The 16,021-nt window shown below is 35.7% G+C and overlaps 2 protein-coding genes across 2 annotated transcripts in view; one reads left to right on the forward strand and one right to left on the reverse strand.

Moving 5' to 3' along the window:
* Nucleotides 1–1,324: 1,324 nt before the first annotated feature.
* LOC115443445 (protein NDRG3) lies at nt 1,325–2,869 on the forward strand. The gene has a single exon (XM_030168842.2). The coding sequence runs from the start codon at nt 1,698–1,700 to the stop codon at nt 2,703–2,705; it is 1,008 nt and encodes a 335-aa protein (XP_030024702.1). The 5' UTR covers nt 1,325–1,697; the 3' UTR covers nt 2,706–2,869.
* Nucleotides 2,870–7,734: 4,865 nt separating this feature from the next.
* Nucleotides 7,735–16,021, reverse strand: part of LOC115443447 (Down syndrome cell adhesion molecule-like protein Dscam2) — a 35,328-nt gene continuing 27,041 nt past the window's right edge. The window contains exons 28-33 of the mRNA XM_037438331.1: nt 14,307–14,421; nt 13,859–14,024; nt 12,321–12,472; nt 11,061–11,225; nt 10,341–10,448; nt 7,735–9,952 (exon numbers count right to left, since the gene is read on the reverse strand). Of these exons, the coding sequence (XP_037294228.1) occupies nt 9,831–9,952; nt 10,341–10,448; nt 11,061–11,225; nt 12,321–12,472; nt 13,859–14,024; nt 14,307–14,421 (828 nt within the window). The 3' untranslated portion in view covers nt 7,735–9,830. The remainder of the gene's footprint in view (nt 9,953–10,340; nt 10,449–11,060; nt 11,226–12,320; nt 12,473–13,858; nt 14,025–14,306; nt 14,422–16,021) is intronic.

Consider the following 16,021-nt stretch of genomic DNA (forward strand, 5'->3'; position numbering starts at 1 on the left):
TTTTGTCATTTTTAATGTTATTATCTTGCAAAAAAAACGATAAAAAATAACATCTGGCTATTGCCTTTCGTATAGTGCGCTCAATCCATGATAATCCTACTAATATAAACTAATATAAATGCGGAAGTTTTTGAGGATGGATGTATGTTTTTCCTCTGATTTGGATGAAACTTTACATTAATATTGGTTATACATCAGAATAACAGATAGGCTACAATTTATAATGATTTTGTGTAAAGCGGGACTGATCCCGGAAAACTCCTTCACGCGGGCGAAACCACGAGCAAAAGCAAGTGTGAATATAAATATGATTCACTTGGTGAAGTGAGTGATTATGGACAATGGTATAAACATAACAAGAAGTGACCTTCTTGTTCTCACATGCAACGGCATAATGTGTTTTCAATCGAAAATCAAGAAAGAGCTCATGAGAATCGAACCTATGTTTCATAGTTCACAACCAACTTGAGCCACACTGAAACCAATTTATAAATCACTTAAGGAACCAAGTAGGTACGTGCAGTCAGATACTTACTATTAAGACGGATGTATTTTTAGTAAGTTATATAAAAGTAAACTTTAAATGTTGTGATGTATAAATTTATTTTATAAGATAGTCACTTTACCATAATACAAAAAATAAAAATAGAAAACAGGTTTCGTGAAGAACGTTACTACATTTTTGGCTTTAACGTGTAGTTCTGATTTGTGAGTAAGACAATTAATTATTGTTAAATTATATTTTTTGAGGGACTGTAGTTGTATTCAGTGTCTAATTTGTGTGTATTTACAAACTAAAGCAAAATCATTAGAATTGTGTACTTACAACTCCGTACGATGTTCAAATTATTACTTTGTTCCGTCCTAAATATTAAACAGGTGAAGGTCAGTGTCCTTCTTTGTCTGTTGTGGTGCAGTTATTATAATTTATTCATATTATGTTGTATTAAAACTATTATATGGATAAATCTATACTAAGAAGAGCGGGAAAGTACGATAATTTAAGGAAAAACAAACCGTTAAGTATTTCATAAACAAAAATATAAAGCCTAATTCTACCGTTAAAGATAAATTAGGTTGTTTATAATAATTAAAAAATTAGGTAATACTTTTGTTTATGAATACTAATATGTGAAACGTCCTCTACAATTGTAATTAAACTTTAACTCTTACTCTTAAGGGACTTGGTTATTATCAATTAGTGGTTTAGCAAAATTTATTATCGACAAACATGAAATAGTCAGGCCAAATCGATGCGAAGCTGTGCGCATGCTCGGCCGTCTCGAGTGAAGTTGTCGCGAGTACCTTCGAACAGGGGCCGAGCGACAGCGGAGGTGCCCGAACAGTACCGAACCAGCATCGCATAAGCCCTCACTCCCGCCCGACCAAACATTATTGACCATTTCCTTTAATATTTCCACTAAAACGCACTGTCTGCCGATAATACTGCCGAAATTATGAAACTATAAGTGTTGTTAAAGTGATTTAGTGAAATTTTATTACAATATACACAAACCTGCTTCTCAAATCGTGTCACTGTGTCAATAGATAATATGGACATAATAAACATAACGTCGTTAGCGGCCGCTAATGGATTTCTTTAATCATCACTAATTAGAGAAGAGTCGCACAATCGTAACTACAAGGAGCTATTAGTGTCTTCGGATCACAAACAAGAGGTAGGAGAGAACCTGTGGATGAAAAAGCCGTTTGATTTCACGAGAGCTATGCCGACATCCGCTCATGAGAACATCGCCCTCCTGAACATGATGTCTTCGGATAACCTTGAGGATGACTTAAAGAGTGTCCAACTCCATTTCCCATCTGATAGAAGATTGCAAAGCGACGGCGCATGCGTGGAGGAGAGGGTCAGAACCTCCCGCGGGGATATCCTTGTGGCAGTTCGAGGCGACCGCAATAAACGGGCCATACTTACCTATCATGACCTTGGACTCAATTATGCCGCCAATTTTCAAGCGTTCTTTAATTTTGTCGACATGAGAGCTATTTTAGAAAAGTTCTGTATCTACCATGTGAATGCTCCGGGTCAGGAAGAGGGTGCACCAACACTTCCGGAAGATTATACCTACCCAAGCATGGACGCATTAGCGTCTCAAATTGATTTTATTCTCGGTCATTTCGGGATCAGGTCATTCATCGGTTTCGGTGTAGGAGCCGGTGCAAATATTTTGGCGCGTTATGCCCTCGCCCATCCTCAAAAAGTCGATGCACTTGCTCTAATTAACTGCACATCCACCCAGGCAGGCTGGACTGAATGGCTTTACCAAAAAATAAATACTAGACAACTACGGGCCAATGGAATGACGCAGGGAGCGCTGGATTACCTTATGTGGCACCACTTCGGCCGGAGTACCGAGGACCGTAACCACGATCTTGCTCAAGTATACAAGGAGTGCTTCTCTCACGTCAACTCTGTTAACTTGTCCATGTTTATTGACGCGTATTTACGTCGCACAGATCTTAGTATCGCACGAGAGAGCAACACAATAAAAGTGCCAGTCTTGAATGTTACTGGGGCTTTGTCTCCCCATGTTGATGATACCGTAACATTTAACGGGAGACTCGATCCAACCAAGACGTCCTGGTTGAGCATCTCCGACTGCGGCATGGTGTTGGAAGAACAACCAAACAAAATAGCAGAAGCGTTCAAACTCTTCCTCCAGGGAGAGGGTTACTGCAGGTAGTCAGGTTGATGGGAAGACAACGTATTGAACGCAGCGCTATCCATTAGATTGCACATGTTGCTTTCACGCAAGCTTTAACACTGATGTAGACACATTGGAGACGTAGACGAATGTTGATTCTTGTTTTAAGATGTTTACGGAAATAAATTTTATTTTATGGCTTAGGGTGGCTTTCTTTTCCTACCTCATATAGTAAGCATAGCTGGCGATCTAAACTCATTGAAACTATAGACCTACGAGTTTTACAAATTAATTAAAATAAACAAATTCCATTAATAAAATATAAATTTGAAACACGTTACAAAGGTCGGATGAATTTCCATATTCATTTTAATCTGATGTAATCTAAATTGAATTAAGAGAGATTAAAATTAACCGTTTTCAATTAGAACCAATGTTACACATTTAACTTCACTAAATGTAACGAGGAAATATATTGAATTTTCTTCTTTTTCTTAAATACTTTTTATAAAATACATTTTATGTTTTTGATACTAAATACTTAATAAAATACTTATATAATATAAGTAACCTTATTCTTTACATAAACAGCGAAAAAGAATTAAATGTGTACCTACTTACAATTGGCTGAGCTTATAAAACCTCCAATGTGATAAGGTAAAAAGTAAGCGACATTTTGAACAAAGAATATTGTCTTGAATAACGTGGATGTATTTTTCTAACAGAAAATCCTACACAATTACAGCCTAACCTAGCAATCGAATCTGGGACCGTAGCGGTTTCAAAATCCATAATTTTTTTGTATTTTTCCAATGAAGGTTATAATATATTTTTATGAATTATAATTATTTTTCTATTATTTATAATGCTCAACATACACACATACATATTCGTCTACTGCATTTCTCATAAATGTTTTAACTACTGAGAGTCAATTATTGCTTAACTTCTTAAGTTAATTTGAGGTAAAAAATGCTTTCCCATTAGATAAATTAAACAAAAAAACAAACAACTGAATTTAAAACTTAAAAAATAAATAAGTGAGATAACTAATAGGTAGGTATAAATAAAATCAGCTCGAGGTTCTATATGTATAATATAAAGTGAGACAAAAGTTACAATTTAGTACCTACACTGGGAAGAAATATTTCGGTCTTACTATACAAAGGAAAGATAAATTATAATAAGACATTGAACAGTATAGTAAGTATAACTTTTAGGTCCTTAATATAATAGTATTATCTGCTCAGTTGATTTTTATAAAAGGTAAATAAGTGACGTAATACGGCAAAGTAACAAATACTTTAAAAATATGTAGTTAAAAGCTTTATAACTAGAGGGCGCTGATACACTATTTTCGTTCATTTGTAAGAAACGAATCGAACAATAACTCCATGCCGGCGAGGTTTTACAAATAAAATAGACTTGACCAAACATCTATCCACGGGCTTCACCGTTAATCGTCCGCCGGTCAACGGCACTGCCGTATGAAAAGAAAAACAGTTCAAAGCCGTAATTAATTTTCGATTCGCGCTGAACGCTCAATTCGTGTTTTTGTTTGAAAACGCTTTTTCGCTTTTCCGAACAAACGTGACGCCTCCCCCTTAGGCAGTGGTGGGGGCGCGGTGGCGGGAGCCCTAGTTAAATGGACTCGTTGCACGAGAGTCGAGCTTAAACCCCCCCAACCCCCCTTTCACTGACCACTGGATGAACGGATTATGAAATATTTCATCGGAAAATAAAAATGAAAAAATATTAGCGTCGACGTCTGAGAGGTTCGCTCCACGCGGCTAGTTATAAGTGCGGAGTTATCTGTAGAGGGGAATGAATGAGCACCGGTATTAGATAACATACAGTTTAATATGATATTTCAAACGAAAAATATGATCGAGCATTTTTAAACATACGTGTAACTAAGTAAGTATTATAATACTAGCTTTTGCCCGCGGCTCCGCCCGCGTTATAAAGTTTTTCAGGCTAAAGTTTTCCGTTATAAAAGTAGTAGTTTCCCGGGAGCCTATGTTCTTCCCAGGGTCTCAAACTGTCTCCATACCAAATTTCATCTTAATACGTTGGGTAGTTTTTGAGTTTAACACGTTCAGACAGACTGATGCAGCGGGGGACTTTGTTTTATAATATATTTTTAGAACTTTTAAAGTGGAACAATCCCGTCATACATCATTGTTGCATAACTTTAACCGTTTACGCAGCGCAGGCAACAGAAACTCTCAAAACTTATAATTTTCCCCGTTTTTGCAACATGTTTCATTACTGCTCCGCTCCTATTGGTCATAGCGTGATGATATATGACTTTGAGCACTCCACAAACAAAGGACTATTCAACCCAAAAAGAATTTTTCAGTTCGAATCGGTAGTTCCTGAGATTAGCCATTACTGCTCCGCTCCTATTGAATATAGCGTGATGATATATAGCTTATAGCACTCCACGAACAAAGGGCTATCCAACGCAAAAATATTTTTTCAGTTTGGACCGGTATTTCCTGAGATTAGCCATTACTGCTCCGCTCCTATTGGGTATACCGTGATGATATATAGCCTATAGCACTCCACGAACAAAGGGCTATCCAACGCAAAAAGAATTTTTCGGTTTGGACCGGTAGTTCCTGAGATTAGCGCGTTCAAACAAACAAACAAACAAACAAACAAACAAACAAACAAACTCTTCAGCTTTATATAATAGTATAGATAATATTAGTAAATGATCATATCGTAGGTATTTTAGAGCTAATTACTTTATCGTAATACTCGCTTTTATGTTTATAGATTGCGGATTACTACGTAAAAAGCTATTCCCTGTACAAAATTCCACAAATCACCGTAGCAACGCCACCTTAACGGCGCGGCGGTAGCGCCATGTTCTTAAAAAAAAAAACAAATAAAAAAATCGAATAGTTTCACATGTGACATATTACTGGGATAAAAAGTAACTTATGTGTTAATCCAGGACATGGTTTATCTTTATGTTAAATTATAACCGAATCCATTCGGCTACCGAAGTGAAATGAAATAATTTATTTGAACCGGTAAAATATTACACATTATTTACTTAGGTTCCATCAATATTAACTCTACCACCAGTTTTAACCACCACCTGATTTTGCTCTTTTCAACATCTGTTTGAGTTTAACTTCTGCATTTATTATAATATCAGCCATGTATTGCATACTATCCTACTGCTGGGCCTATGCCGCCTCAACCACTGACGGGTATTATTTGTAGGATAAACCTTAGTCCACCATGCTCGCATTGTGCGGATTGGTAAACTTAAAATTCAAAATTCTTATAGAGATCTCAGGTATGCATGTTTCCTCACGATGTGATCCTTCCCTAGAAAACAAGCGATAATTCAGGAAGAACACGCCCATAGCCTTTAAAAAGTCAGAGTTGGGTTTGTGTTTTGAACCTGTGGACATGCGTCTCGGTCGTTCGTTCCACACTCAACTAAACTAATGCCGCTTTTAAAAACATTCAAATATAATTACTTTATTTTATATAAAAACCATGTGCGAAGTTTGACTTTGTACGTATTTACAAAATTATGAATTTGCCGTTAGTAAGAAGACCGGAACAGTAATGTCACAGATCGTATATTTTTATATTAGTCTATCTACGTAATATTAAACTTTATTTAGCAGTAGGAACGGTTTTACATTACATACTTACGACTATGTACTAAAATATATAGATATACTTTATTTAATTATTAATTTACAAATATTTGCCCGCTTTTTAATTGTCTCTCCCTAGATTAAGTATACACAGAAATTACTGTAAAGCGTAGTTTCATGTTAATTACAATACTATGTCTTTACACACAAACTTTTAATCAACATAAAGTTTTACCTGCAATAAACTCAGAATAGTATTCGCTGCGTTCGTTTATTTCGATGCCATTTGCAAAGCTTCATCACACGGTAGTTTCATGTGGCATTATTCACCTCATTTCAAGCTGCGATATTGTTTTATCAGTATTCTCCCGATCTGGATCGGCATAATATTTTACCCGTAGATATTAAATTTTGCATCTGGTTGAAATTTCGCAAGGGAAATAATAAAATTTGGTCATTTATCAAGCTGCATGCGGTCGTATATTTATCAAGAGTTTAAAACTATGTTATATAAAGTAAGAACATATCTATTATAAGAAAGTATAAAAAACACAATAACGTTACAACTAAAGGTTTCTTTTTGTTCAACATTGCTTTGTATTAAATTTTCTATGCAATTTTTTCGACTTTTTAACGAGTATTGTAAGTAGTTACTTATATTAAATGGAACTGTCGGTCTAAATTTCCATCAGGTACAAATATTGACACGATTTCTGCCAATCATAGGTTTACAGTGTGCAAAGTGTATTTTCAGTTATTACGATTGTGTTACGAATAATCGAATGATGTTCAACTCCCATTACTTGATGCTGATTTTAGGAATTGGAATTTGTGTTTCTTTTCATTATATTTTATTTACTCTTTATGGATGATACTGCATGAAAAAAAAGAAAATAAATAAACATTTTTTGTGATAATCAGAAGCTTATATTTTGTGAAAAAAATCAATTTATTACTTTGAATAATTGAAGCTGTATTGGTAAACGATGTCGAAAGGCTGTAGGATCGGCCTGGATTCCTGGAGTGTTCCCGGAATGCTTGATATTGGCATCTGGCCGGGATTGTAGATGCTACAATGTTACGTTTTTCCCCAAAGGCACGCCCGCGCTCTAGTAATATTAAAATCTGATTTAATTCAGCGAATTCCGCTCTCTTTACTACTTACCCATTAGAGAGATGACTGACGTACTTGGATATTTAATTGCTTCTACTCATGTTTAACAAAAATGTATGAATAAAATTTCAAAATGTTGGGCTTTTGCAAGATGTGTTTCGTCCAATTTAAAATGATTTACAGTTGTTTTCTTACAAAACGTGACTTTCATTTAAATAAATGGTGTTACTTAAGTAAAATAAGCTTTTTCCTTAGGTTTTAGGTCTATTCGATTTTTTTAATAGAGTTTAATTAAAAGTATTACAGGTTTAATAAAATAAACATATTTGTGATAAATAGATTTATTTTACATTAACCAGATCTTCACATAGATACCTTATCTATTCGTTATTTACACAATACAATTATATTGTCATAAAACATCCAATAAAAATTGACTAGAGTTCGTAAGATATCTACAAAATGTATGTACAAATTGTAAGCTCCGAATTAACGTAGATATTCGATATCAGTCTGACTAGATTATCTATTTACACATCTAATACATTCTATGTCATCTTAGGGTAGGTTAGGCATTTCTGCCGCTTAAGCAATTAAAACTGAGTGATTTAATCCAGCCCTACCCCTTTTACTCACGGTTGTTGTATCTCGCGCAATTTCCGTCCAGTCCTCTCCCCTAGTGTAGGCAACAATCCCGAAAAACTTGACTAACTACAATAACACCTACTTATTATAACCTGTACGTTCACTAGAGACTTTGACGCTACTTCGATCGGTATAATATTTAGATATCATTTTAAATAGATACAGTTCATATTATGTTTTTTGTTTATTAATCAATAGTTTTTCTAGGCCGAATTTTTTAAACGCCACACAATGCATTAACTGTGGTGTTCACTTGCTGCTTTACATTTAGGTTTTTGCCTACTAGCGACCACACAGGACGACATGAAACGTCAAAAATGTTAAATATGAATTATCTTATAATTATTATCCGGTTCCAGACACGAGAATATAGCAGAAACAAATTCCAATGGTTATTGTATAAGATATGGTTAGTAATCTAAAGTGCTAAATACAAAATGGCAGTTGAATTAGATTTGGACATTTATTGCTATTTATACAAAAATTGTAATGGTGTAAAACTATTATTGCTAGTTTAAATGTAAAACAGATTGTAAACGAGCAATAAAATAATTCAATACAAATACAACAATAATATTTATCAATAAAGAACTTTACAAAGCATTTACGAAAAATCCGCAGAAATTTAATATTGTTACAACCGCTAAATACAGGATGTAGTCAATTGTTTAATGCGTTCAATGTAAGATGCCACATACTCTCTTGGAGCGAAACTATGTTAATTCATTTAAGCTATAAAATCGAAAATTACTGCAGGTGCAAAAAGGGTTACTTCTATGACTATAACTGGCTTGCGAGATAGTTATATGTATCATTTAGATACCGAATGCCAATAAAGATAATTTAATCTACATCGTGTATCTAACAGTGCAACAATAATTTGCAACGTAATAATGGCAGTGTAACTTTGGCACAAACAGTGACGCGGTTATTCATGATTCACATATTTAACCTCCAATTGAAACCACATACTCGTAAATTACTACGCACATATGTATTGCATTGCGCTAAATGTGAGCGCACGCTAGTAAAGAGCCGTAGCTTGAATGATTTTGTCGGCAGATACAGAGGGTCTACTTCGAAAAACGGACGTCGAAACTTCGGTCCGAAACGAAGAAACGACGAATTTCGGATTTAACTTTTCTACCAAATAACCTACTTCGGATCCGTCACCGTTCTGTAGCATACCTTTGTGGTAGAATCAATTTCCCCAATATTTTTTTTTTGGATAAAACAGTGGATTTTATCCTCGCAGATGGTTTTAAGGAAGGATGGGTAAGTTCTTACAAATCCCATGTTTGATATATTGCGATAACCGATCGGATCCTTAAGACTACGTAGTAACAAAATGTGCGATCCGTCATCCGAAACTACGGATTTCGTTTTTCGATGTAGACCCTCAGGTGCGGGTGCGGATTTCGTCCGAAATCTGACATTACGGAGTGCGGACTGACGCACGAACGCTTTAATTAAAAGTTTATAACGGAAAGAGGATTGCAGTTCAGCCGCACACGGAGTCCACTCCCCGTATCCCCAAAATGGCGTCCTAGTCCGGATTTCCTCACCAAATAAGTTCGAATATTAAAACCCGAAATTAAAATAATTTTATCTAATGTTTTGTCTATACCCTAAATTTATTTTTATTGGAATCTGACCAAGTGACATTGGCAGAATAGCATCGTAATGAAACTCGTCACTAAATAACAAAGAATGGAGGAAGATAAACCTTTAGTGGTGCGTATGTGGTGTCTATTGCAGGTGTGTTCAAGTGTGGCGCTAGCTGTGCTCGTGGTGCGTGCGCGGGGACAGAGACCCGGGCCCCGACTCCGCGCTGGAGTCTCCCGCGTACACCTCGGAGAACCCACCACCGCTCCCACCACCGCCCCCGCTGCCGCCACCTGGGCAGACAATCACTAGGGTGTATCATTACCTGAAAGTCTAGACTCGCCGATGTAATTTGAAGAAGGCCGTGGGAGAGATATCCTGCTGTTCTGGTCGAAGTAAACTACTTCTATATGACATTCGCATCACAAAATGAATCTACTTTCAGGCGCTGAGTGCAGAAAAATGAGTCTACATCACCATGTCGTATCAATAGGCAGTAAAAATAATAGTAATTGTTTTTAATTTGATCTTTATAAATTTCAAATCTACAAGTTACCTCCAACTACCACTATATGTGACTTCATTTAATTACTATTCAAAGCATTTAAGTTAAAATGAAATTTAATTTACCGAAAAGTAGTTTAGGATATGTTTGTGTGGTATAACAGTAGAGGTCCGTACCGTGGTGCGCGAGCGGCACGCAGTAGGAGGTGCCGGCGCAGTGCCGCGGGCGCACCTTCTCGTACCGGCTGAGCTGCGTCAGCTCGCACTCCGAGTGGTGCTTCTCCACTGTTTACATACACCACTCATATATTTCGTTATTAAATACTTCATTTAGGATCACTGTCACTAGCTTTAGACTACGTACAGTAGAATCTGCTTGTCATGACATTGAAGGGAAGTTAAAATTTATCATATAAATCATCATCGTCATATTAAAATGTACGCAAATCACTTACAAACAATGCCATTAAGGAGACACAAAGATTTGGCACAATCGAATATTATATTTTCATGGTTGGTTGGTATACGCGGAGTCATAATAAACAAATTGTACTGTAATACTTTGTGTCACATAAGCGACGAAAAGTAGCAATTTACTTATGCTTGCTTTTGCATTTAGTATAGAGAGCAAGATTTTCAGAGCCTCAAATAGGTCCCTTGCTTCCTTATTAGGAATATGGAGTAGTTCTTTCCATTGTCAGAACCACATCCGCGATACTTCTGTAAGGCTATAGATCCAACCAAGTTTCTCCCTGCCCTAATCCCTAATCATTTCCCGTTTAACTTTGGCAGCGTATTCATGATCATTCTGTAATTGAGAGTATATGTTCAATAGAGATCATATCATACACTCGCACGTCGACCCTGGCTTTAAAGAAAGTATTACGACATCGATACCTTCAGCCCTCTCCCGATGTCGTTGCGGGTGCTTCCTGCAGGGCCGATGCGGCGGCGCGTCGTTATCACGATGGCCGAAGGTTCGGAATTGCAGCGTATGGTCTAGTGTAGCCGCTGTCTCACCGCCTACAGCGAATGTCGCGTATGGACTTATCTCGTATACATCTGTTTTCATACAATAACTTTAAAATGCTATCGGTTTATTTAGGAAGCGTCAGATTAACGTTGATTGCTAGACAATATTGATATTTATAATAAAGGGATTAGATTATGTTTTAGGTAGAAGCTCAGAACAATAAAGCTTGATGGAAGAAGTATTTAAAGAAAGGCATAGTGAATTAATTAATTATATTATTTCTAACATTTCACTAAAGATAAAATGTATTACGGCGTTTTCTTTTACCCTCAGTAAGGAAATTATGCACTATGATAATTAATTTAAAACTACATCGCATTTAAAACTCCTGTAAAAATAACTTTTATGTAGACAGAGGTAATAAATAAACCAATACTGTTGTTAAGAAAGTATTAGTTGACCTTTTGTGTTTTGTAGTAAATATTTCTATTTATTGTAGCGTAGAGATTAACATCGTCTCGATAAAACAAATAGTTATTATTTTAATAATTAGAACCGCTATTTTCAATAAACGATACCAATCGCTTTATCAATTAGAACAAAGATTTTTTTACATGCTTACAAATAAGTTATTTTGAGTGGTTCACTCTTGGAATCCGATTAAAGACTGAGATTTGGGGTCGTTTATTGTAAACGGTTATGAGGCGATGAATATTTATCTACGCTTATTTTTAAAACAATTACTTATTTAAGAAAGGTGCCTCAAACTGTCATAAATTACTATCCATAATATTTCACTATACATTATAATATTTAACGGCATGGGGAACGAATTTTCTGTAATACACACACACACACAACAACATCACGCATTTTATCCCCGAAGGGGTATGCAGAGGCGCAACCATGGCACCCACTTTTCGCCAAGTGTGTTCCGTCCCATGATGTGATAGGGGGCGAGCCTATCGCCATATCGGGCACAAATTCCAGACTCCGGGCTGAATACTGAGCAGAAAAACCCAAATATCACTTTGCCCGACCTGGGATTCGAACCCAGGACCTCAGAGCGCTGCCGTACCGCGCATGCAGTACAACTACGCCACCGAGGCAGTCAGTAATAACAGCAAGATATATAGGTATTAACTCTAGAGGGACTTGATGAAAAATATCCAACGTATACTCGCCCGAAGCCGGTGACAATTTATCGTGTTTGTAGTCGTGTTGACAGTTGCGCATGTTTTGTTGTTCGGGACAAACGGACTTGTCGGTGCTGGCGACGGAATGGCTGCAGCGGCGAGCTTCCTCCTCGGGCGGACTTATACACGGCCACAGGGTACTGAGTAAAAAATGTACGCGTACTTTCCATTCCTTTCTATATACCGTAATTTTGGAACCAAAATATAGTTTGGTTTTGGTTTTGTAGGACCAAAAAAATTGTGAATCTTTTTAAATTCTTTAAAAAAATCGTTTTTGATAATACTATTTTTCACTCGTTCGAATTTCATAAAGATAGTAACGTCACGACAATTAGTTCATAGTTATGAATGGCTCCGATCGTAGTGATCGTAGTAGTACGTAAAATTTAGTATCATTACCGTAGTCCTCATTTATTATTCATAAACATTAATTTTAATGTTTATAAAAAAATAATTTCATTTTATTACACTGGTATTTTTTTAACTCATTCATACAGAATTTAAAATTTTCGGTTCCAAAACTACTATAAAATCACGGTGTATATGGGAAAAAGGTCCAATAATAATTGAAGATTTAAAATGTTACCCTAATCAAACAATAGAACATAATATTATCAAGTTTATTTGCAACAAAAAAAAGTAATTATTAAGAAATGTATACAGTCGATATAAAACCGATAAAATTATGGGCTTCGTACGTAAGAAATAATCTATTGTTAAAAATGTTGAGCAACTTTTAACAAAATATAAAAACGCGATAAAAGGCGAATTCAGACCTACGTTATTGAAACGAAATAGGTCGCCGTGAGTGATTTACAGGGACTAGTGCTCTCGATACGCCGATACTCGAGATATACGAATTTATATTTGTGCTACATATTTACAAAATAAATGACATTCTGATTTAAATATTCATCAGCACGAAATGATGGATAACGTCTCAAATGATTAAAATACTTATACGCCTGTCATGAATAATCACGTTGGTAGTTGGACGCGAAGTGTTAATTATTATCATTGGTTACGATTGACATAAATTAAAACATACTAAAACCCAAAGAGATCTAAGTTTAGGTCGGACATTGGTAAGATTTTTGTACAAAAAAGAAATTGCGCTTATGTATGGTTACTCAGCGTACCGTGAAATAGTAATACGCCAATGTAAATACTTCATACTTATTCCATATAGTGATTTGCTCGTTTGTAATGCGCATATTAGAATATTTTCTGTAAATATGTTATTTTCGTATTAATATCTAAGAAAGCTGTGTCACGAAATATATTTTAAGTAAGTCGACTTATTACTAATTGGTAATAACATAGATATCTTTAGTTGTACACAGGCGGAATTCATAAGAGTAGCTATAGAAACTCTAACTAATAATGTATCGACTATATGAAAAACCTATACATAACTATCTATATCTGAATTGCCTATAATAAAAATAAATAAATAAAACCTGCGGAGTACAACTAACTATACTGTTTAACGTCTTTGTTATAACCAGATAATTTTTGAGTCTTACCTTCGCTTAGCAACCAACACCAACAATAAAGCCGTGACAGCCAACGCTGCAAGCGCTGCAAATGCTAATGACACCGCCCCAAGGACCCTTTCGGCGTCCGCGTTACCATTAGTCGTCACTACTGGACCACCTTCTGTATGAAACGCCACTGGCCGACGGAGCCGTTCTGTTTTGTGGAAAATATTGGGCTTAAAAACTAGTCTTTGAGATCTTACTGTATGCTAACACGTCCTAGGTATGTCAAGGTCGTGTAATTAATGATTAGCATTTTTTAAAAGTATATTTTTTACACACCCTAGTTTTTATTATTTTTGTACCTTTTGGCTTCAAACTTCCTTTCGTAAAGTCATGTTGGTACACGATATTTTTGCGACGCTTTCATGCAATTCTGTCTTGAAGTCTCTAAGAAATAGAACGATAATAAAATACTATATTATACTATACTAACCCCCCGAATGTGTAGTAGTAGCAGCATAAATAACAGCTTGATGTCTAGAAGATTCCGTCGCAGTCCACAGTCGGAGAGCGAACCACGCGCCGGCGGAGAGACCACCAATCACAACCTGCACGATAAACTCCAAGAAGCATTTACACCAGACGGAAATACTTTACAAAAGCTATAAAATAAATCGCGTTTAAGTTATTGGGAACTTAGATGATCGAATTTGAGACAAATGTGAGATTTTTATATTAGTATGATACATACTTGTTCATTGATTATAATTATTATTATCGTATGACGTTATATCGTGTGATTATAATTCATAAGCATTACCTAGAAATTTCCGTATTATAAATGCTTTTAGGGTTGAAACGTGGTTCTCAAAAATTTACATCGAATATCAGTAATAAGTTATAAATTCTACGATCTATTTATAATGACAACAGTTGACGCTCGCCGGTCGATAAACGATTTAAGGAATATTCACATGTGACCTGAGTAACATTTTTGCGACGAAGTTGATCGGATGCATACCGCTTACATCCCACCCGCACCGCACCACCCACGTGCCATGACTTTGAAATATTCGATGAATGTAAAGGTAACGGAAACTAATTTTCTTTTATAAAATTTTTCTCTTGTATTTTTAATATTGGCAACAAATTAAAAAATACACATATTTTTAGTCGGTTGAGTACATTAACAGCAAACTCATTTTAACATTGCGTGACTAAATGAAACCACATACGCGTCTTCATCTTTGCAGACATTGTGTCTAAGATCATCCATTAATAACGAATATTTTCATAAAACATTCTGCTTTAGTTTTTTGATTTTTTTGATCATTTTTTAGTGTAATTTGAATATGGCGTTTGCGTGAGTATAATTCTAACTGGAAGTGTGATGTTGCCGCTACGATGAATTCTCTTAGACTAGTACTTAGTGGCGTTAGGGCACGTAAAATTAAATATACTTTTTATTAATATTTATTTTGTTCAAAACTTTCATTTTTTTATTTTACATCTACGACTAAAGTAGTTTCTTGTAAAGTGTTATTTTCAAGTAGATAAGTATATGGTTTCATTTAGTAACACAACGTCGAAATGACCCTGTATTCCACGAGGCCTCATCGCAACATCTACAACTTCTCTCTCCCAAATACAAAACACGTAGATGAATTTCAGTAAGTCTTAACAGTGATCAGAGAAATAAGAAGCAGGTATATTAGCAACAACAAACACGTCTTTACTAGCTCCAGTTTCCCCTTTCACGTTTAATCAACACATATTCGTACCTGCTCCAAATGTTCCTCGCCGGCGCGGTAAGATTGTTGATATTTGCAAAAATAGGTATTTTCATTCGGCCCGGATCATACTCCGCTTGGTATGGAGGGCGCGTCTCAATTTGCGTGCTTTCAATTGGCCGTTGTTTCCGACGAAAGCAGAAATATCTCAAATTGAGAAATTCGCATTTATATTTTGACGGAATTTGTTTTCAATTTCAATCGCATTTTGTTATTTTTATTCCGATGGAAATACATTTTAACAATCAAGATCAAGAACTGTATACTGTATGAAATGTATACTTGTATAATTTAAATGGATAATTCGTTTTAACTATAAATTAATGGTTTGTAAATATTTTGTGTTAAACATAATAGTAGTGTAATTGGTTAATTCGATGTGCGGTACAGTTGTATTGTATTGATGATAGTTTAACCG

This window comes from Manduca sexta, chromosome 13, assembly GCF_014839805.1.
Source record: "Manduca sexta isolate Smith_Timp_Sample1 chromosome 13, JHU_Msex_v1.0, whole genome shotgun sequence".
Lineage (NCBI taxonomy): Eukaryota > Metazoa > Arthropoda > Insecta > Lepidoptera > Sphingidae > Manduca > Manduca sexta.